The 22,157-nt window shown below is 37.9% G+C and overlaps 1 protein-coding gene and 4 pseudogenes across 1 annotated transcript; all 5 read right to left on the bottom strand.

Moving 5' to 3' along the window:
- Positions 1–1,353: 1,353 nt before the first annotated feature.
- On the bottom strand, positions 1,354–3,585 carry LOC147281601 (L-type lectin-domain containing receptor kinase IV.1 pseudogene; annotated as a pseudogene).
- Positions 3,586–6,064: 2,479 nt separating this feature from the next.
- LOC147281600 (L-type lectin-domain containing receptor kinase IV.1 pseudogene) lies at positions 6,065–8,373 on the bottom strand (annotated as a pseudogene).
- A 3,634-nt stretch (positions 8,374–12,007) lies between these two features.
- On the bottom strand, positions 12,008–13,694 carry LOC147281599 (L-type lectin-domain containing receptor kinase IV.1-like). The gene has a single exon (XM_086247632.1). The coding sequence runs from the start codon at positions 13,258–13,260 to the stop codon at positions 12,118–12,120; it is 1,143 nt and encodes a 380-aa protein (XP_086103758.1). The 5' UTR covers positions 13,261–13,694; the 3' UTR covers positions 12,008–12,117.
- On the bottom strand, positions 13,343–14,137 carry LOC147281598 (L-type lectin-domain containing receptor kinase IV.1 pseudogene; annotated as a pseudogene).
- A 3,646-nt stretch (positions 14,138–17,783) lies between these two features.
- LOC147281597 (L-type lectin-domain containing receptor kinase S.4 pseudogene) lies at positions 17,784–20,202 on the bottom strand (annotated as a pseudogene).
- Between the last annotated feature and the right edge of the window lie 1,955 nt (positions 20,203–22,157).

Here is a 22,157-nt window from a genome sequence, read left to right as displayed (position 1 = left end):
TTAACCAAAAAAAAAAAATACCAGACCTCTCCTGCTCAGCTGCTCTTCAATCTTCTCTTTCTCTCTCTGGTCTTCATTTTCTTTTCTTTTCTCCTCCTTCACTCACGCAGACAACACTTCTCTTTATCTCTCCAATCCCTCCCTCCTCCCTCCTCCCTCCTCCCTCCTGTCTCCCTAATCTCTTCTCTCTCCTCTCTCTCCCTCCCTCTACCTCCCCCTCCCCCTCCCCCTCCCCCTCCCCGATCTCCTTTTTTTCCGGAGCTCCTCTCTTCCCCGGTGACGGTGACCTCTCTTCCCGATCTCTTCTCTCCGTCCGGCGATGGTGGCCCTCTCTCCTTCCGGTCTCTAAACCAACTTTCAGCGAAATTTCGCTCAAATTTCGCCAAATTTCGACGAAATTTCGGCGAAATTTAGAGAAATTTAACTAAAATGTGCTTTGAGTATTTTCGAAATTTCGGGCGAAATTTAAGCGAAATTTCGGCGAAATTACCGAAATTTCGTCGAAATTTTAACGAAAAATAACGGATCTGTGATAAAATTTCGGGATCCCAAAAAAACGAAAATTTCGACGAAATTTCGGCGAAATTTTCGAAATTTCATTCCTTGTGTGCAAATAGCAGCTCCCTTGTTTAATTGTTTTTAAACCCTAAACCAATAAACTCTAATACATTTTTATATAAAAAATAATTAAAATACTCTAATCCTATACGATATCTTAAACAATATAGAGTATAGATTATAAAGTATATAGGGTTTAGTGTATAGATTATAGAGTATAAAAAATATTAAGGTATATATGGTTTAGTATTAGAATTTAGTGTATAGATTATAGAATATAAAGAATATACTAATTTTATTTATTAATTATACTAATTTTATTTAACAGTATTTGTCTTTAGTGCTCATTATATTCATCTTATATCACATGAAACTTATTATATAATTTGGTTTTGAATATTTTTTATCAGTGTAGTAGATAATATGTTAAATAAACATATGGTAAAGTTTCATTCAAAATTTTCATATTTTGATAGCAATTTCCGTTGTTTCCGTCTAATTTCTGTCGAAATTTAAAAATCTTCGAAATTTCCATTGAAATTTTCTCGAATCTCAAAATTTTATTCCTTGGATATAACCAACTAATTATTACCCAAGTATATGTCTCTCTAATTTTTGTAAATATCTAAAGTTAATGAAAAAATAATTAAATGCATTGTACGCAAGCGCATTTTATGCTTGTAGAGATTACTAACTAGTTGTTACTCTAATAGAATTTCTCTCACTAATGTTGGAGAGATTGCAAGTTCGAATCCTCCATCAAACTAGCAAAAAAGAAATAGGTAGATATTAATGTGATAAAGGATAAATTAAAACCAAAAAAATTATTGTACAGACAAGTTGTTTTGCAGTACTGATTTTATATATAGTTCGCAAAAATAATGAAGAACTAGAGGTCTGGTAACATTCAAACTCAAAGGGGCATATAAATATATCCGTTGTGTATGTATGACTGTGAATCCGAGTTTGTGAGAGAATACCAAATGTTTTGGTTCATCAGCGACCACCTGAGAGGACTGAAGGCTCTGGAACATATGATGACCTTACAGAGTCATCAAAACCTTTATGGTGTGCAAACGCTAACCCACTGGCAGAGAGCCAAAGCAATGACAACTCCGGCAGAACAATATCACCCTCCAAATACTCCACAACTTGGCGCATGCTTGGCCTAGCAGTAGGCTCTGAATGTGAGCACAACAACCCAAGCTTCAACACCAACTCCACCTCCTCAGCAACAAACTCTGTGCCCATATTTGGATCAATTGCCCCAAGAATGTCCCTTCTGTTCCAACAAGAAAAAACCCAATCAACCAAAATGACATCCTCATTTGGGCCTTGTCTCTCTATTGGCCTTCTCCCACAGGCAACTTCAAGCAAAAATACCCCAAAAGCAAACACATCTGTGTGGGTTGTGGCCTTGCCTGATCTTGTGAACTCAGGAGCTATATACCCAAGTGTTCCAGCTATTTTGGTGGTTTGAGGGTCAGTTCCACGGTCATATAATCTTGCAAGCCCAAAATCTCCTAGCCTTGCATTCAATTCCCCATCTAGCAATACATTGCTGGCCTTCACATCTCTGTGAATCACAACTTGTTCCCACTCTTCATGGAGATAGAACAGGCCTGAAGCCACACCTCTGATGACTCTAAACCTCTGGCTCCAATTGAGAGTGACCACTGGATGGTCAAAGAGGTACTTGTCCAAGCTTCCATTAGGCATGTGGTCATAAACCAAGAGTAGCTCCCCCTTTCTCCTACAATAGCCGAAGAGTTGTACTAAATTCCGGTGACGAAGCCGGCCAATGCTGACAATTTCTGCAACAAATTCCTTCATCCCCTGCCTTGATCCATGTGAGACCCTCTTCACAGCAATCTCAATTTTAGAGGTGGGTAATATGCCTCTATAGACCTTCCCAAATCCCCCAGTTCCCAAAAGCTCCTTTTCCCTAAACCCTCTTGTGGCAATATATAGTTCTTTGTATTTAAACCTTTTAGGCCCATACTCAAGCTCCCAATCTTCAAGCACTTCTGCAAACTTCCTCTTCCTTCTTATGGCATAAACTATACCTGAAATTGCTAGCAAAACCAAACTCACTGACATCACAGGCATACCAATGGTCAAAAGTTCAGACCTTTTTTTACTTCCTATCCGAGGCAACTTCGGAAGTTGTGAATGAACAAGTTCTTGAGCCTGGTCATTGATCTGAAAGCTCCAGCCCAAAACATAATGGGATGTGAAGACTGAGCCAGTGGAGGAGGAGAAGCCAACATACATGGTTTTGTTGAGGATTGGGGAAAGGTCATACTTCAAAGACAAAAGTGGAATTTGGGGTTTGACAACATTGATTGGAGCCAAAGTGACATTGATTTGCTTCTGGGTGCCATCATATTCCACCCAAACTTGCATTGGTTGACCACTGATGAGGGTCAAGTTCCGAAACCCCTTATTGTTTTTTGCATAATATCCTGCTGGGGCAGATTGCTTAGAGTCCAAGTCATTAACATCAATCCCAACATGGTTTTCATTAATGTCATTGAACTCGCTGCTCTGGATGGTGTCAAGCTCCACAGCAAAAACATGATTGGTGGCATTTCCATTGTTGGCCTCATTGAAGAGGCCAAGGTACTGGCTTGGAAGAGCCCCTGGAAGCCCTGGTGTTGGAGCAACGACGAAAGCAATTCCATGGCCGCTCAGAGTTGGGTATTCTGATCTGATGGCGAAGACAAAAGTGGTGGAGAAGGAGAAAGCAGTGGCATTTGATGAGTTCTTAAAGGTTACTGGGTTGGGGTAGAAGGCATGGCCCTGTTTCTGTTTAGTGTCAGTAATCCTCAAAAGACCATTGGATGTGACTCCTGCTATGCCGTCTAGGCTAAGAATAGTAGACCCGAAACCATTGTAGGTGAAACTCACATCTCCAGCTGCTGCTAAGCTTAGTAGTACTAGGGGTATTACAAGCTTGAAAAACATGGCTATTGTTCTTAATTCTCTCCAAATGCCTCTGTGAACTTTCACATCCCTCGTTTTAAGTATAGCATATGCATCAAGTCATCTACTATAGTGAACCATGAGTATATCAGTTCCACATTTATACATTAAACTCTATAAGGAAAAAAATAAATAATTACGAAAGAAAAAGATAAATAATGTCGAATCAAGACAATGGAAAATCTTCCCACTGGATAAAGAACAATGGAAAATCTTTCTCACTGGTCAACAACACGTGTACGTGTGGACCAAATAGATTCCATGGGTGACTACTGTCCAGTGAGGCCTAAAGAAACATGCTTGAAATTTCCATGCAAGATTGCAACCGCTATTGTTTTATTTATTTATTTATAGTTTTGCATTGAATTAATAAGAAATATATTTGACAAGAGAAAATATATGGACTAGGCCTCTGAAATTTTTAGGCCATAACAAATTTTTAATGAGACTTTTTTAATTGCTATGTCTATTACTCTAATTTGAAAAATTATTATAAGTAACCATAATATTATCATGTGGTGTTACATAATTTACATGTTATAATTTGTGTAGACGACGAGTTTATAAAGTTAGGATTTATAATTATGGATATTAATAAATGTACACATATTATAAGTTTAATAAATTAGTCATACTGCTACGCACTGTTACAATCATACACAATAATTTCTCACCTAATTATATTTTCATCATTATAGATGGCATTGTTCCCTCCACTTGTATCTCTATCACGGGAAATGATTGAGGAGGATGGCATTAGTCCGTATCCTCGAAATTATGGAGGAGAATTTCATTTCCACTTCCAGTTTTGCATAGAAGCCACATTCTTAGAACTTTTTTTTGGTTGGGGAAAATAAGGTATTTCATCAGAATCACCACATTCTTAGAACCTGGTCGCCTTGTTTTAGTACTAGCAAAAATAATTGATCGAACACTGAGCACCATGACAGGAACCTAGACCTTGGAAGTCAAAGCCAAGGTCTTCTTTTGCCCCACTCCTATTGAAGTGCAAGAATAGGATACTTATTTGCTCTGTTTCTATTCTTTCTATACAAAACCAATGCAGAACGTTGAACAGTTTTAGATAGAAAATAAATTATGGTTGTTGAGTGTTGACTTCTTCGTGTATTGATGTTAGAGATACAGCGGATGTTTTTTGACTAGGCTTAATTGATTTTTTGCCATCCAAAGTTTTACGCGAATCTCATATTATCACTTCAAGTCATCTACAATAGTGATTGGCCTCTATGGACCATCGTGGACCAATGAGTACATCAGTTGCACATTCAGACTTGAGAGTAATAGGGACATGAGGAAAGTTTGTTTTTAAGAAGATATTATTTGTCCCAACACTTTTTTTTTTAATTATTCTTTCATAATTTACCTGACATTTAAATATTAAAGTCTATAAGAAAAAAAAAATACTAGGAAAGAATAAGATAAATCATGTCGAATATTTAATACTACATAAATTAGAAAACAAAAATTGAAAAAAAAAATAGTAGCAGTCTCAAAAGTCACTCCCTAGTCCCTTCTTCATGTACAAAATTTTAGAATAAATGTCAAATAGTATGAAAATTGGACTACAACTATTTTTATAAACCATTCTTATCAAATAAATTCAATTTATCATTGGTCTAAGATTCCTGATGAGTAATGTTTTCTTTTCCACCAGCCAAAAATCTTACTTTCACTATTATGGTCAAGTTCAACTGTACGAGTGGTCAAATAAATTCCATGGCCCAGTTATGATGGGGATACGGTGGCTCTTAAGTTTCACGTTTATTGCAAAATTGTTTTGTTATATGGATAGTGTCTAGTGAGGCCAAAGGAAACATGTTTGAAATTTCCATGCTTTGCCATTGCAACCGCCATTCTTTTATTTATTTATTTATTTATAGTTTTGCATTTGAATTAATAAGAAATATATTTGACAAGAGAAAATACATGGACCAGGCCTCTGAATTTTCTAGGCCATAACAAATTTTTATTTATATATTCGATTTTTCTTACAGAATTTATTTATTCGATTAATTAATGAGATTTGTTCAGTAGCACTTTTTGCACATTTTGGCGGTGCAATTACACTTATGTATCCCTTGAAAACTGTACATAGTTATAGATCTTAACTTTATGAATCTCTTAAAACATACTAAATTATACATAAACACAATCAAATAAGACCCAACAACAAGAAAAAAAATATCAAAAAAATTATAGAAACTGGGGAAAAAGAAATTTTGCACTGCAGTAACACTTGCAACTATTATTGCATTGCAGTCGATCACTCAGTGCTCCCAAAAAATTACTCAGCACGGTTATAATAAAAATACTGATACGCAAGTCTCTCTCAACATGTTTTTATCCTTTCATGTTATAAAAATATATATACTCACTATTGAAGTTCCTAAAAGGTTTTAGGGGATTTTCAATGGTTTATCTTATTCCATATATTATGAATATTGACTATTTCCTGAAGATCAAGTTTATTTTTATCGGTACAGACATATATTGTTGATGGTTGAAAAAGAGAGTTTCTGTTAATAATAGAGCATGCATACATATTACATACTAAGCAGCCACAAATCAGTACAAGAGCATAACTTACATACAAGTTGTTTTTGCAGTACTGATTTAGTTCCCAAAACTAATGAAGTACTAGAGGTCAGGTAACATTCAAACTTCAAAGGTACATGAATATAAACATATCTGTTGTGTATGTATGGCTGTGAATCCAAGTTTGTGAGAGAATCCCAATTGTTTTGTATCAGCGACCACCTGAGAGTAGTGTGGACTCTGCAACATATGATGTTTGTGCAAACCCCTTCTTGCCCACAGAAGACGTATATGACATTGCAAAGTCATCAAAACCTTCATGGTGTGAAAAAGTTAACCCACTGGAAGAGAGCCCAATAAGTGACAACGCTGGCAGAGCAATGTCACCCTCCAAATACTGCACAACTTGGCGCATGCTTGGCCTAGCTGTAGGCTCTGAGTGTGAGCACAGCAGCCCAAGCTTCAACACCAACTCTACCTCCTCAGCCACAAACTCTGTGCCCAAATTTGGATCTTTTGCCTCAAGAATGTCACTTCTGTTCCAACAAGAAAAAACCCAATCAACCAAGAGCACATCCTGGTTTGGACCCTGTGTCTCTATTGGCCTTCTTCCACAGGCAACTTCAAGCAAAAATGCCCCAAAAGCAAACAGATCTGTGTTGGTTGTGGCCTTGCCTGTTCTTGTGTGCTCAGGTGCTAGATACCCAAGCGTTCCAACTATGTGAGTGGTTTGAGGGTCTGTTCCATGGTCATATAGTCTTGCAAGCCCAAAATCTCCTAACCTTGCATTCAATTCCCCATCTAGCAATACATTGCTGGCCTTCACATCTCTGTGAATCACAACTTGTTCCCATTCTTCATGGAGATAGAATAGGCCTGAAGCCACACCTCTGATGACTCTAAACCTCTGGCTCCAATTGAGAGTGACCACTGGGTTGTCATAAAGGTACTTGTCCAAGCTTCCATTAGGCATATAGTCATAGACCAAGAGTAGCTCCCCTTTTCTCCTGCAATAGCCCAAGAGTTGTACTAAATTCCGGTGACGAAGCCGGCCAATGCTGACAATTTCTGCAACAAATTCCTTCATCCCCTGTCTTGATTCATGTGAAACCCTCTTCACAGCAATCTCAATTTTGGAGGTGGGTAATATGCCTCTATAGACTTTCCCAAAACCCCCAGTTCCCAAAAGCTCCTTTTCCTTAAACCCCTTTGTGGCAATGTATAGCTCTTTGTATTTAAACCTTTGAGGCCCATACTCAAGCTCCCAATCTTCAAGTACTTCTGCAAACTTCCTCTTCCTTTTTATGGCATAAACTACACCTGAAATGGCTAGCAAAACCAAACTCACAGACATCACAGGCCCACCAATGGTAAAAAGTTTAGACCTTTTTTTACCTCCTATCCGAGGCAGCTTGGGAAGTTGTGAATGAACAAGTTCTTGAGCCTGGCCATTGATCTGAAAGCTCCAGCCCAAAACATAATGGGATGTGACGACTGAGCCAGTGGAGGAGGAGAAACCAACATACATGGTTCTTTTGAGGATTGGGGAAAGGTCATAATTCAAAGACAAAAGTGGAATTTGGGGTTTGGCAAGATTGATTGGAGCCAAAGTGACATTGATTTGCTTCTGGATACCATCATATTCCACCCAAACTTGCATTGGTTGACCACTGATGAGGGTCAAGTTCCGAAATCCTCCATTGTTTTTTGAATAATATCCTGCTGGGGCAGATTGCTTAGAGTCCAAGCCATTAACATCAATCCCAACATGGTTTTCATTGATGTCATTGAACTCGCTGCTCTGGATGGTGTCAAGCTCCACAGCAAAAACATGATTGGTGGCATTTCCATTGTTGGTCCCGTTGAAGAGGCCAAGGTACTGGCTTGGAAGAGCCCCAGGAAGCCCTGGTGTTGGAGCAACGATGAAAACGATTCCATGGCCGCTCAGAGTTGGGTATTCTGATCTGATGGCGAAGACAAAAGTGGTGGAGAAGGAGAAAGCAGTGGCATCGGAATATGATGAGTTCTTGAAGGCTACTGGGTTGGGGTAGAAGGCATGGCCCTGTTTCTGTTTAGTGCCGTTTGTAAGTTTCAGAAGACCATTGGGTGTGACTCCTGCTATGCCGTCTAGGCTAAGATTTGCAGAACCAAAACCATTGTAGGTGAAACTCACATCTTCAGCTGCTGCTGCTGCTTCGAAGCTTAGTAGTACTTGGAGTATTGCGAGCTTGAAAAACATGGCTGCTCTTGATTCTCTGGCCATTAACTTTCACATATATACCCTTCATTTTAAGTCTTGCATATGCATCCAAGTCCTATATCCATCATTGCGCGCAGCCGACATTCGAGAAGAAATATTGAGTAAGCTGTTGGCACTTGGACCGTCATTGTCACAATAATGAAACAAGTCTGTTTTTATGTACTAAACATTGATCCAGGCTATCTAATTCCAAACACCGTACGCAACTACTAACTAGTTGAGCTCCTAATATAGTAATTGGTTTGTCCACTGTCCAGGCCATCCATCGTGGACCAACGAGTATATCAGTTGCACATTCTGGTTTGAGACCGATAGGGAGATTTCTTGTAAATCTCACAACTTAGGGTGTATAAGGTTTTAGAATAAATGGCATGCTGTCATGGTAAACCACTTTTATCAGGTAAATCTAAACATCTTTCACTCGTGGAGTTAAAATTTAAAATATTATGTTTACCATTGATTCAAAATTCATTCACTGTAACTGGATGAAGATACAAATCAGAAAAAATAAAACTATTTATATTTTCTTAACTAATCATATGGTATTTCATATTTCTAGAGATATAGTAGAACATAAGGTCAGTTTTTTTGGTTAATCAACATGTATCTCGTTCATTAGATCTCAATACCTCCTCCAAGTGACTAAACTAAATAGTCATTTACTCACTTAAGATAATCTATTTTTGGCCATGACTCACTCAAGATAATCCTAATAATACTTATTAGTTATTACACAAAATTCGATCTTACTATCATCGTTATGGTCAAGTTCAGCACAAATCAAATCCATGGCTCAGTTATGATGGGCCTACCGTGGCTCATATTCTTCACGTTTATTGCAAAATTCGTTTTTCAAATGATTAAATGTAGTGAAACTGAAACCTAAGGAAATGTTGGAAATTTCCATACAAGATTGGAAACGCTGTTGCTTTATTTATAGTTTTGCAGTTGGGCATCTTTGAATAAATAAGAAATATATTTGCAAGAGAAAATATATGGACCAGGCCTCTGATTACTTTTCGCCATAACAAATTTTATTTCTTTATTCGATTAATTTGAGACTTGTTTAATTGTCATGTCCACTTGTCAACTAATGTCATTTTCGATCATGACAGATGGCATTGCTTGCGCCACCTCCATCTCTATCAGTAAGGAGGATGACATTACTCATTCACAGAATAGGGTCGCACGACCCTAATAAGCTGGTTTTTCCTCATAGTTTTTTACCACACTATCAATTAAGATAAAATAAAAGAGAGAGACCTCGCATTATGCTGTTTAGATTTTTTATTTTTTATTTTTGTTTTAAATGAATCCGTTCAAAACAACGTTTTTTTTTTAGTAGTTTAAATGAAAACAATAAAACAAAAGTCTTCAATAGCGTGAAGTGAAAGCGACTTACATGACCCTTGTTCTTGGAGCTTCACTCTCGTTCTTCCTCTTTGGGCTCTTACTTTTAGGATTTCAGAATATGGGAGCCCATTGTTGATAATTATAAATGAAAATATTGTAATGAATATTCAGTAGCTTTTTTTCTTGAGCAAATTTGACTTTGCACCTCTGAAGTTTATTCAAATTGTCAAATTGTTCTCTTAGATTTCAAATTTTGCAATTTAAAACCCAAAGTTTGAAATCAGTGACAATATGGCCCATCAGTAAGCATGACTGTTAAGTCAAACATTAAATGCTTATGTGGCACATGTGAGACCTATAATGTCTGTATTCATCATAAGGGCAATTTCAAAACTTTTTCATGTATGCTCTATAACCACATCCTTCTGTAAAATTTTAAAAATAAAAAAATTCCTTACTAGTAAGCATTTAACATTTGATTGTTAAAACAGATTTACTGAAGGATCACATTATTTTTTATTTCAAACCTTGAGTTTCAATTTGTCAAAATTGAAATTTGAAAGAACAACTTAACAATATGAGCAAACCTGAGGAGGGTAAAGTAAAATTTGCTCTTTTTTCTTTGTCATGCCCTATGCCACTGGTCTCAACTTTATTAAGAAAATAGTTTCATTTATAATAGTTTGGGGGAAGTGTAAAAAGTCTTCCAATTAACAATCTACTACATGCTATTAGACTTTTATATACCGTTTGACAGTGTTAGGCCCAGTAGAACAGAAGGCCTTTATTTTGGCAACCCATATAACGATGAGTGGTCTAGGATCCATGTAATGCCCCAAAGTCCAAACATCCTTAAGGACCAAAAGGGACTTGGCACAAGACAGAAAACAATAATGCTAGTTGTCCCACATTTTTTTTCCCACATTTGTATCCCACCTGATGTGTCATTACTTTATTGGAAGAGTATTTCCTTTTTCTTTTTTAGGTTTTATTTTTTAATTTGTAGTGTCCAATGTATGAATGCCATGTAAGATTGTATGAAATTGTGGTATAAAAATGTGGTAAGTGTAGCATTACTGGACAGAAAAATATCATGAAATTTATCTACCATATTAAATTCTATTGATCCAAATATTCTGCATGCCTGTGTATAATTCAAATCTGGATCGCGTAATAGATTCAAGCTCTTTTACTAATTAATGATTTTAATTAACATTAATAGTTGAACAACATAACATTCTTTATATTATATGTAAATATGTGATGATTAAAATTACATAGCCAAATTATTTGGATTATTTATATATATGGAATGACCTTCAATCGCATCGTCCAATACTCCTATATACATAGATGTGTTACCAGGAATATTCCACTACTTTATAGCTATATATAAGTATTGGTTTTGACTGTGGTCATTTTTCCTTTTGTTAATCTATTGCGAAAAGAGAAAATCTCTTGGAGTGCCCATGTTAGTCTAAGACCATTGGATGTGACTCCTGCTATGCCGTCTAGGCTGAGATTAGCGGACCCGAAACCATATATTGTAGGTGAAACTCACATCTTCAGCTGCTGCTAAGCCTAGTACTTGGGTCGAGGAGTATTACAAGCTTAAAAAACATGGCTATTATTGTTCGTTTGCTTTGTTTGCTTCCACTGGTTTGGGGTCCTGTCCGGAATTTAATAATTGTTAGTTTTGATAATTAAAACTAGATGTATATATATGAGCCAAGATGGAGATTAATGTGATGATGGTTACAGTAAAAAAAGAATATAATTTGTGCTCCTCTTTTTTCTTTCTTTATTTATTAAGGGGAGGGGAGATTGAACTTATGTGGAGGAGGAGTAATTCAATGGCTCATCCAACTGAGCTACGCTAACAACTTCAATAGTTCAATTTGTGCTCCTCTTTAATGAAGTTTCTTCTGACAAAAATTAAACAAAGAATATAAGATATGTGTGACAAAAGCAATTTAGGAGATGGAGAATTTTTTTTTTTTTTGGCCGTAGGAGATGGATAATTTGAACATGAATATTTCCCAATAGAGAGAAATACCACCATACTTGGATGAGGTAATTATTAAATTGTCAATACTCATTAGTTTATCAAATTATTATTAAGTTCAGGTAAGGTAGTAAAGGTAAAGATGACATTTATTGTTTGGGGAGAAAAAGAGTTTAATAATAGAGCATGCATACATACTAGGGAGACAGAGAGGACACTGATAGCTAGCTTTTGAGTATACATACAAATCAGTATACATATATAAATTACATTGACAAGCTAACAAGAAACCTTACGTACAAGTTATTTTGCATTATTTTATTGATTTCATATAAAAATTCATATGCATCGTGTATGGCTGTGAATCCAAGTTTTGTGATAGAACCCCAATTGTTTTGGATCAGCGACCACCTGAGAGGAATGTGGACTCTGCAACATATGATGTTTGTGAAGGCCCCTCCTTGCCCACAGAAGAAGTATATGAGATTGTAAGGTCATCCAAAACTTCATGGTGCGCAAACGCTGACCCACTGGCAGAGAGCGCATGCAGTGACTTCTCCGGCAGAACCATATCACCATCCATATACTGCACAACTTGGCGCATGCTTGGCCTACCAGTAGGCTCTGAATGTGAGCACAACAACCCAAGCTTCAACACCAACTCCACCTCTTCAGCAACAAACTCTGTGCCCATATTTGGATCAATTGCCCCAAGAATGTCCCTTCTGTTCCAACAAGAAAAAACCCAATCAACCAAAATCACATCCTCATGCGGGCCTTGTCTCTCTATTTGCCTTCTTCCACAAGCAACTTCAAGCAAAAATACCCCAAAAGCAAACACATCTGTGTTGGTTGTGGCCTTGCCTGATCTTACGTGCTCAGGAGCTAGATACCCAAGTGTTCCAGCTATGTTGGTGGTTTGAGGGTCTGTTCCATGGTCATATAATCTTGCAAGCCCAAAATCTCCTAGCCTTGCATTCAATTCCACATCTAGCAATACATTGCTGGCCTTCACATCTCTGTGAATCACAACTTGTTCCCATTCTTCATGGAGATAGAACAACCCTGAGGCCACACCTCTGATGACTCTAAACCTCTGGCTCCAATTGAGAGTGACTTCTGGGTTGTCATAGAGGTACTTGTCCAAACTTCCATTAGGCATGTAGTCATAGACCAAGAGTAGCTCCCCTTTTCTCCTGCAATAGCCCAAGAGTTGTACTAAATTCCAGTGACGAAGCCGGCCAATGCTGACAATTTCTGCAACAAATTCCTTCATCCCCTGCCTTGATCCATGTGAGACCCTCATCACAGCAATCTCAACTTTAGAGGTGGGTAATATGCCTCTATAGACCTTCCCAAATCCCCCATTTCCCAAAAGCTCCTTTTCCCTAAACCCTTTTGTGGCAATATATAGTTCTTTGTATTTAAACCTTTTAGGCCCATACTCAAGCTCCCAATCTTCAAGCACCTCTGCAAACTTCCTCTTCCTTTTCATGTCATAAACTACACCTGAAATTGCTAGCAAAACCAAACTCACAGACATCACAGGCACACCAATAGTCAAAAGTTTTAGACCTTTTTTTACCTCCTATCCGAGACAGCTTGGGAAGTTGTGAATGAACAAGTTATTGAGCCTGGCCATTGATGTCAAAGTTCCAGCCCAAAACATAATGGGATGTGTGGATTGAGCCAGTGGAGGAGGAGAAGCCAACATACATGATTTTGTTGAGGATTGGGGAAAGGTCATACTTCAAAGACAGAAGTGGAATTTGGGGTTTTGCAACATTGATTGGAGCCAAAGAGACATTGATTCGCTTCTGGGTGCCATCATATTCCACCCAAACTTGCATTGGTTGACCACTGATGAGGGTCAAATTCCGGAACCCCTTATTGTTTTGAGCATAATATCCTGCTGGGGCAGACTTCTCAGAGTCCAAACTATTAACATCAATGCCAACATGGTTGTCATTGATATCATTGAACTGGCTGTTCTGGATGGTGTCAAGCTCCACAGCAAAAACATGATTGGTGGCATTGCCATTGTTGGTGGTGTTAAAGAGGCCAAGGTACTGGCTTGTAAGAGTCCCAGGAAGCCCTGGTGTTGGAGCAACGACGAAAGCAATTCCATGGCCGCTGAGAGTTGGGTATTCTGATCCGATGGCGAACACAAAAGTGGTGGAGAAGGAGAAAGCAGAGGCATTTGATGAGTTCTTAAAGGTTACTGGGTTGGGGTAGAAGGCATGGCCCTTTTGCTGTTTAGTGTTTGTAAGCCTCAAAAGACCATTGGATGTGACTCCTGCTCTGCCGTCGAGGCTAAGATTAGCAGACCCGAAACCACTGTAGGTGAAACTCACAGCTTCAGCTGCTGCTGCTGCTAAGCTTAGTAGTACTAGGAGGAGTATTACAAGCTTGAAAAACATGGCTTTTGTTCTTAATTCTCTCCAAATGCTTCTGTAAACTTTCGCGTCCCTCGTTTTAAGTCATCTACTATATATAGTGATTGATTGGTCAACTGTTCAGGCCCCCCATCGTGGACCAATGAGTATATCAGACTATCAGTTGCGCATTCAGGCTAGAGAGCATTGGAGAGATGTGGAAATTTTCTTTTTGGAAGATGCTGTTTGTTCCCACTATTCTTTTGAAACTTAACTAATATTCATACATTTTAATTATTTTATAAAATAAAAAATAAAAATAAAAACAAGTCAAATAACTTGATATCATGTAATTTGAATAGTAAAAATTGAGGAAAATATAGTTGGAATCTCACAAGTCACTCCCTCATCGTGTAGAATTAAGGGAAATAACAAAATTATCCCTACAAATTAGTCATATGCTAAGCACATGATCAATTTTTAACAGATATTATAAAAAAATTGACAAAAAATCCTTAATTGACATAAATAAAAGTAAAATCTTTAATTTGAACAAATTGAATGTCGCATCCTAATCTGAAAATAGGTGTAAAAGTCACTTTTTTTTATTATAATTATCCCTTTCTTCTTCGCCTTTTTACAGAATTAGGGAAAGTTTCTAGTGGGAGTGGGGCATCCGAGCTTGGATCATGGAGTGGCCCGCCCGCACAAAAACGGGCCTGGGCTTGGTTCATAAAACTTCCACCACACCACTAATGGGGTTGGGTTTGGGTTATAAAATGTTGGATACTATGATTGGCCCGTCACTAAAAATACCCACTTACTCTTTTCTTTTTGGGTGGTTCACACGCCGGTCCATTTTGTAGACAGGCCTTGGACTAACACCTTATATATTTTAGAGTTCAGATTGAGGTGCAAATCATGATTCATGACCACTTTTCCATGTCTCTTGGACTTGGGAGTTGGGATGGTATTGTATTTTGTGAAAGTGAGTGTAGATACCAATAATTGAATGTAATTCCTTGAATACCCATTTACATGCATCTCTAGTTCTCTACTCTTCAATTTACATACATGATACATAGGAAGTTATGGGTTCACCATAGTATTCATGGTTGGAGCTTTTCGTTGAGCCACACAGATCATTTGCGTATAATTTACTCAAACAGATCTTCCCCATACAACAAAATAGGGTTTTGGTTAATGGGGTGGAAGGGTTGAGATTAAAAGTAAAAAGGAAATAAGAGGATGGCCGATACAAAGGAAATAAGGGTCCTAATTTTTTGGGTTTTATCTATATATAATAGACTTGGCTAGAATTTATAGGTGTTCAGGCTTAAAGTTCTAAATCTCCGAAAATATTTTAACCTTAAACAAAATTCCCCTAGAAATTGGTGCATCAAGACAAAATAAAAAACAATAATTTGCACTGTCATAGTGTAATTTTAACTACTTGCATGGTAGCATTGCAAATTAATAACATGAGACAAAAATAACAAACTCAAAGATAATCACAAGAAAGTTCGAAACCTTCAAATTGCACAAAATACAATAAGTTCATTTGTAACATTTGTTCAAAACCCCCAATGGATTTGTTCATTTGTAACTTTGAATACTTATTTTGGTCATTTTGAAACCAAAATAAGTATTGGAGTGCCAAAAGAGAGGATCTATTGCCATACTTTTTTTGGTTTTGTCATACTTTTGTTAATCTATTGCCAAAAGAGAGGATCTAATGCCCATGTTAGCATAGAATATGATTGAGTATTCTTTAATTTCAAGCCGGGTTCAACAAAAATTAAATAATAAGAATTATAAATGCACAGTGCATTAAACATTGAGTGACTTGGTTTTTAATTGTTGCCTGAAAAAGTAGTAATCGTGCAACTATATCGAGCACAAAGAATAATTCAGATGCATGTATATATATTCTCAACAATAATCCTAGTTTTGTCCATAATGAACAACTCAGAAGCTTGGCATTTTGGAAGGAATATTTTCACACCCACTTCAACAACCCCCACTTCACTATCTTTCCACCAGTCCATATACTGGCAACTTTCTTTTAGACCTTCCCACTCCCAGTGTATATAAGTTGATTCAGTTGAAAATATATCCAAAATGTTCTCTTCCCAAATGGTATGGCAAGATATTTTGTAATTTTGCGCTCGATAATTCAAACCATACAGTAATTTGATACATTAATTTCACTAATCTTCTATTACATCTAATTTGTACATTATTGGAGTAAGTGATGCATTTCCCTCCTAATACATCTATTGATCAAAGAGAGAAGTGAGATATATATGTGACAAGTTCAACAATCATTTGAAATGTCGGACTTAATTAGTTGGACTTAATTGTTCAAGCAAACATGATCTCTTAGAACTCTTCGTTTAATTGAAAAAAGAAGGTAAAATGATATTTTCAGTCCATGTATTTTCATGAAATTTCATTTTGATCATGTTTTTATTAATTTTGGCAACTAATTTCAGTCATATACTTCCAATACGATAGTAATTAAGTTCAAATCGTTAATCTCATTTAAATTGAAGATGAAAAATTTGATGTGCATTGCACGCGAGTGGCATTTAAGACATCTTACTCCACCTAGATGCCTATATAATCTCATACATGCGCTTATACGCAATTAGTATGAAAAAATAAGAAGTTTCAACGCCAAATTGAATATGTTAAATGGTGAGTATGAGTTTAATAGGCATCAAAGTGGACTAAAATATTCGAAATGTCACTCATGTACGAAACACGTGCTTCTACGTCGAATTTTCTGTCGACAATATTGTTGAGGATATAGGTGTCAAGATCCTACCGGTTCTAATTGTTAAGAAATCAGTTGGTTAGAATGCTGTTTAGTTGGTTTTTACGGTATAAAGCTTTGTGTATTGCTCTTTTGCTGTAACTTTTGATCAATTGATTACAGAGCCTTTTCTTCAAGCTTTCTTTGTTTGTTTGATTCTTAAGTTTTTCTTGCTTCCTTTCATTTCGTGATCATGATATCAGAGTCATCGGCTAGCGCCATTGACGATCCTTCAAGCTTCTTAGATGAATTTGGATAGTTTGCTGCGCTTTTGGAATTCACTTTTTCTCAGTCTTCCTTTTCTATCATTTCTTGCTATCTTATTTGTTCTTGCTATCCAAACCCTAGATTCATCTCTTAATTTCTCTACTCATAATTCTTTTTGGTTCTATCCTTTTTGCGCTCGATCCAATTTCTTGTTTCGTCTATGTCGTTTCTAGGTACTTGCAAAGCCATCGCAACTAGGATGCACTCCGGCTGTTTGATAAAATTCTGGCTGATGGGTTTATGAGGTCTGATGAGATGACTTTGGTCAGCACTCTGATTACTTATGTGAGGATGGGTTCACTTGCTTTGGGGAGGCAGATTCATGGCTTGTTCTTGATCGAAATCAGAGTTCCTGGTGCTCCTTTGAGGTTTTCTAGTTTATTGGGTATAACGATATAAACTATTTAAACTTAATTATTATCATATAGAAAGTACATGACCAAAATCACCGAAAATAAAAGTACAAAATCAAAATGAAAATCTTGTGAAAGTACAAGGACAAAAAATATCGCCCAAAAAGAAAAAGAAAAGGTGATCGAAACAACCTGGTGCAATCCTCATTACTTTGTTAAATCTTTTGCTTAAACAGGGGACAAGTTTCTCAAATTGAAAGTTTTTCAAGTATGATGTAATCATTAATAATTGAAGAACAAAGTAATGTTCCTTGGAAATTGACTTGGGTAATAATTTGCATGCACGTTTTTTTTTTTTTTGGTGGTCTCAAGCAGTATTTCAATCAACAAAATTTCTTAAAAGGAATTACAAAAAAAAAAATTGGAGGCTACCTAGTTTGTCCGTGGAGAAGACAGAGAGGAGAAGTAGAAAGGGAAGCAAAATTAGTATCCATATCTCTATTACCCGTAGACGAGTAACAGCTCATCTTATCAAACGACGACGTTGAGGCAAACGAGTTGAGTAAGTTATCAAACCCAGCCTGAGCCGCCAGATCACGATCATGACCCTTCCTTCCACCTAACCGCCCTGACCCTCTCAAGTCGTCTGGGACCTCAACCTCCCCATCCAAGTACCTCACCACCTGTCTCATATTGGGCCGGGCCACCGGCCCATGATTCGAGCACATCAAGCCCAATTTCAGCACCAACACCACCTCACCCTCGTCGTAAAGCCCATTAAGCCTCGGGTCCACCGCGTCAAGCAGCCTTCCTTCCCCATACTTGTCCCAAACCCAGTCCACCAACACCAACTCCTCCGCCGCCGCCTTGGGCTCAATAGGCCTCCGCCCACAGGCCACCTCGAGCAAGAGTGCACCAAACGCGTACACGTCCGAGCTCGTGCTGGCCTTCCCCGTCCTCGGGAGCTCGGGTGCCAAATAACCCAAAGTCCCTACGACCCGGGTCGTGGTACTGGATATGGACCCGTGTTCATGCAACCTCGCGAGCCCAAAATCCCCAAGCCTCCCATTGAGCTCATTGTCCAGCAACACATTGCTGGCCTTCACGTCTCTGTGAATCACCACCTGCTCATACCCTTCGTGTAAATAATGAAGCGCACAAGCAACACCCTTTATGATCTTGAACCTCTGTTCCCAATTCAACACCGTTTTGGGCTCATCGAACAATGCGTTGTCCAAGCTCCCATTTTCCATGAAATCATAAACAAGAAGAAGGTCACCTCTGCGACGACACCAACCCAGTAACTGAACCAAGTTTCTATGGCGAAGCCTACCTATGCTGGCGATTTCAGCTACGAATTCACGCAGACCCTGTTTCGAATCGTTCGAGATTCTCTTCACGGCGACTTGGGTGTTCGAATTTGGGAGCGTGCCCTTGAATACTTGACCAAACCCACCTTGCCCGAGTAGCTCTTTGTCTCTGAACCCTTTGGTGGCTTTCTTCAGTTCTTGGTAGGAGTACCTATGCGGGCCCAGCTCCAGCTCCCAAGATTCTACTGGATCGGCGTTCTTGATCCTCCTCACGAAGATGTAAATGGCGACGGAGATTGCAGACAGAGCAACAGCAATGGTGGAAACCGAAACTGCTACTTTTAGAGTTGTGTGCTTTTTCTTGTGTTCTGGAAGCGAAGGAAGAGAACCCAAAAGAAGGGCTTGGGGGTCTCCGTTAATCTTGAAGCTCCAGCCTAAAACGTAGTGGGAGCTCGCAAGCAGACCTGTCGAAGCCGAAAACCCAACGTACATGAATTCCTGAAGAATCGGTGAAAGATCCACCGGAAAAGAAAGAAGTGGCAATTTGGGTTTTGTAGAAGATGGAGAAATTGTTACGTTCACAACTTTTTGAGCTGAATCGTAGTCGATCCAGGCCTGGATGGGCTTCCCACTTTTGAGGTTGATACTCTGTTTCGTAGAAGAGCCTGTGTAAAACGCTGCGGCAGCAGAGTCGTTTGAGTTCATGCTGTTGATGTCGATGCCCACATGGTTATCGTTGATGTCTGCGAACTCAAAGTCTTGAACTGTGTCGAACTCGATTGCAAAAATGTGAGTGGAGAAGTTGCCAATGTCACTGCCGTTGTAAAGACCAAGATACTGGCTCGGCAGAGCTTTGAGATCTTTGGAGGGTGCGATTGTGAAGGCCAGGCCATGGCCACCGAGCTTGGGGTACTCGGGGACTATGGTGAAAACGAATTGGGTGGAGAAAGAGAAGGCCTTGCCAGTGGTGGAGTTCTTGAACCGAAAAGGTGAGGCATAAAAAGCGTGACCCATTAATCTGCTGGTGTCGTTGGTCAGTTTGAGAATGCCAATCTGGGGTTCGATCTCTGCCACTCCATTTAAGGTTAGGTTGGCACCCACATCTTTGAAACTGGAGTAGAAGATCTCACTGATGTCCTGGGATGTGGAAACTCGGATTGATGAGATTGAGAGGAGAAGAGCAGAGAACAACCTTAGAAGATTGGCCATTTGTGCAGGTGATGATATTCAAAGCATTTAATTTGGAAGGGTTTTGAATGAGGTTAGTGGGAATGTGGGATTGCACTGTTTTCTATAAGTAAAGTGTGGTAAACATGGGAAATGGTTTTTGTTGAATTGAATGGGGGGTTGCTGGTTGGTGATGGAGATCTGAAAGAGAAAGGTGCATGGTATGCTAATTATTTCACATGGACCATCAGGTTAGGGACGAATGGACGATAGATAAAGTGAGAGTGACAGAAAGCAGGTTAATAGAGCAGTTCTGTTGTATGTATTTATAGATTGTGATCTGCAGGTCCAGAGCTACAGAAGATGGGCCAAAAAGAGAACGACTCTCACGGTCTCACTAGTCTCACTAGTCTCATTCTCAGGATTATCGATGTGGATTGTGGATACTCATCACAGGCATGCAGAAACAGAGCCTCGGCCTTCTTTTATCTGGTGAATTAATTGAATAAGACATATTTTGTGACGTTTGTATGGAATTGTCTTGTGTTCTTCTTGAGTTAAATTTTAATTTTTGGTAATGTAAGTTAAGTTTTACTTTGGTTTTTTTTAATTTCAATTGTTTTAGTTTTTGTCTTATTATAAATATGTTAGTATTTTCATTTATTAATTTGTTAAATTTGTTATTAAATCGGTAATGATATGTAAAACACATAATTAAAATCACAATGGTTTGTAAAGTACATAATTAAAAGCGTAACGAATGTAATGATTTAATAAATGAAAATATTAACATATTTTTGAATTGTAATAATTTGTAAATTATATGACTAAAATCATACAACAAAAACTATATAGAAACCCAATTAGAACACGACTCAAACTGCACGAACTTTGGCCAAAACCAAAAAGAACTCAGTGATTGGTTTTGTCTTTTTCTCTTTACCATTGAAATTTGGTAGACAGTCAATATTGTTGAGGTAGCGTGGGTAGGGTGCATCTTGGGCAATGGCTAGGTTAAAGAGTCACCTCTAGCTTAATTTGAGATTCTTAATTCAAGTCTTGAATTCGAGCTCAATCGGATTAGGCAACAAAGTACAATCCATTAATAATCTTCCAAATTTGTGTTGAGGTTGGATTAAATTCAGATTTATTGAATTAATTAGGTTGAACTGAACTCGTAAGTTCAATCTACGAACCCAAATTGATTCGAGCATATTTGGATTAAAGATGTACATATTAAACTCTAATATATGCGAGATGTTTCATTCTTCAATTAATCTTCTTAAGATGGTTACCATAGCCATTAAAATGGGCAGATCAGAAAAACTAAAATCATCCAAAGGAATTATCACTCTGAGGAATTTATATATTCAGACAAGAGATATATACTCTGATTGTGATGCTTGACCTGTTAAGAAATGTGAAGAAACAAACTTCCAATGGCTGCAATAATTAACATCCTTATTAGAGAGTATATTATGCCTCAAATGGGCAGACAAAATTTGAGAATAACAGGTCAGCAAACGCCAAAAACCATTGTGTAGCAGCAGCAGGTTGAAAGGAATCTTTATTATTCAGTGTCAGGCATTATGCAATTTCTTTAGTCACTAGTGTTGGATCCTATCAATTATGCATAGTTATATTTAAAGATGATTGGAGATAAAGGACTACTACAAAGTTCAAAGTTCAAACCCACTATCTCACTTTATATTTCAAAAATGTGGGCAAGGAATGTAACTTGACGGAACAAGACTTTTGGATTATACAAATACTAATAGCATAATAATTTAGTCGATCACTAAATCACTTGTATCGGGACAACTTCATTCTATGGGTATTAAATAAAATCAAGAACCCTCCTATGTACGCAATAAACAAATCATGTGCAACATGGTGTAGAATTAATATAGATTTGGCTTCACTTTCATGTCATGCGCACGCCATGATGATGAGAACCTATTTCATATATAATTCCTCCCTTAATTCCTTTGATTATAAATAATTATGTGCAAAGTCTAATTAATGGTCTTAACTAAAAGGCACAATGATTCTATTCTGGCCTTAACAGAATTAATTAAGGCACATGCCAAAGGATTTCAAATGGGTTAGTACTCAAGTGCTGATTGGAGCTTGATCAATAAACATTTAAA

Source organism: Dryas octopetala, chromosome 6 (assembly GCF_963921425.1).
Source record: "Dryas octopetala chromosome 6, drDryOcto1.1, whole genome shotgun sequence".
In the NCBI taxonomy this organism is placed as follows: domain Eukaryota; kingdom Viridiplantae; phylum Streptophyta; class Magnoliopsida; order Rosales; family Rosaceae; genus Dryas; species Dryas octopetala.
The sequence above is the reverse complement of the archived record's forward strand: the minus strand, read 5'-3'. Positions and strand labels throughout refer to the sequence as shown.

Bases quoted from the DNA above. Each gene is read 5' to 3' on its own strand.
- LOC147281599 (XM_086247632.1), bottom strand. From the start codon at position 13,260: ATGTCTGTGAGTTTGGTTTTGCTAGCAATTTCAGGTGTAGTTTATGAC.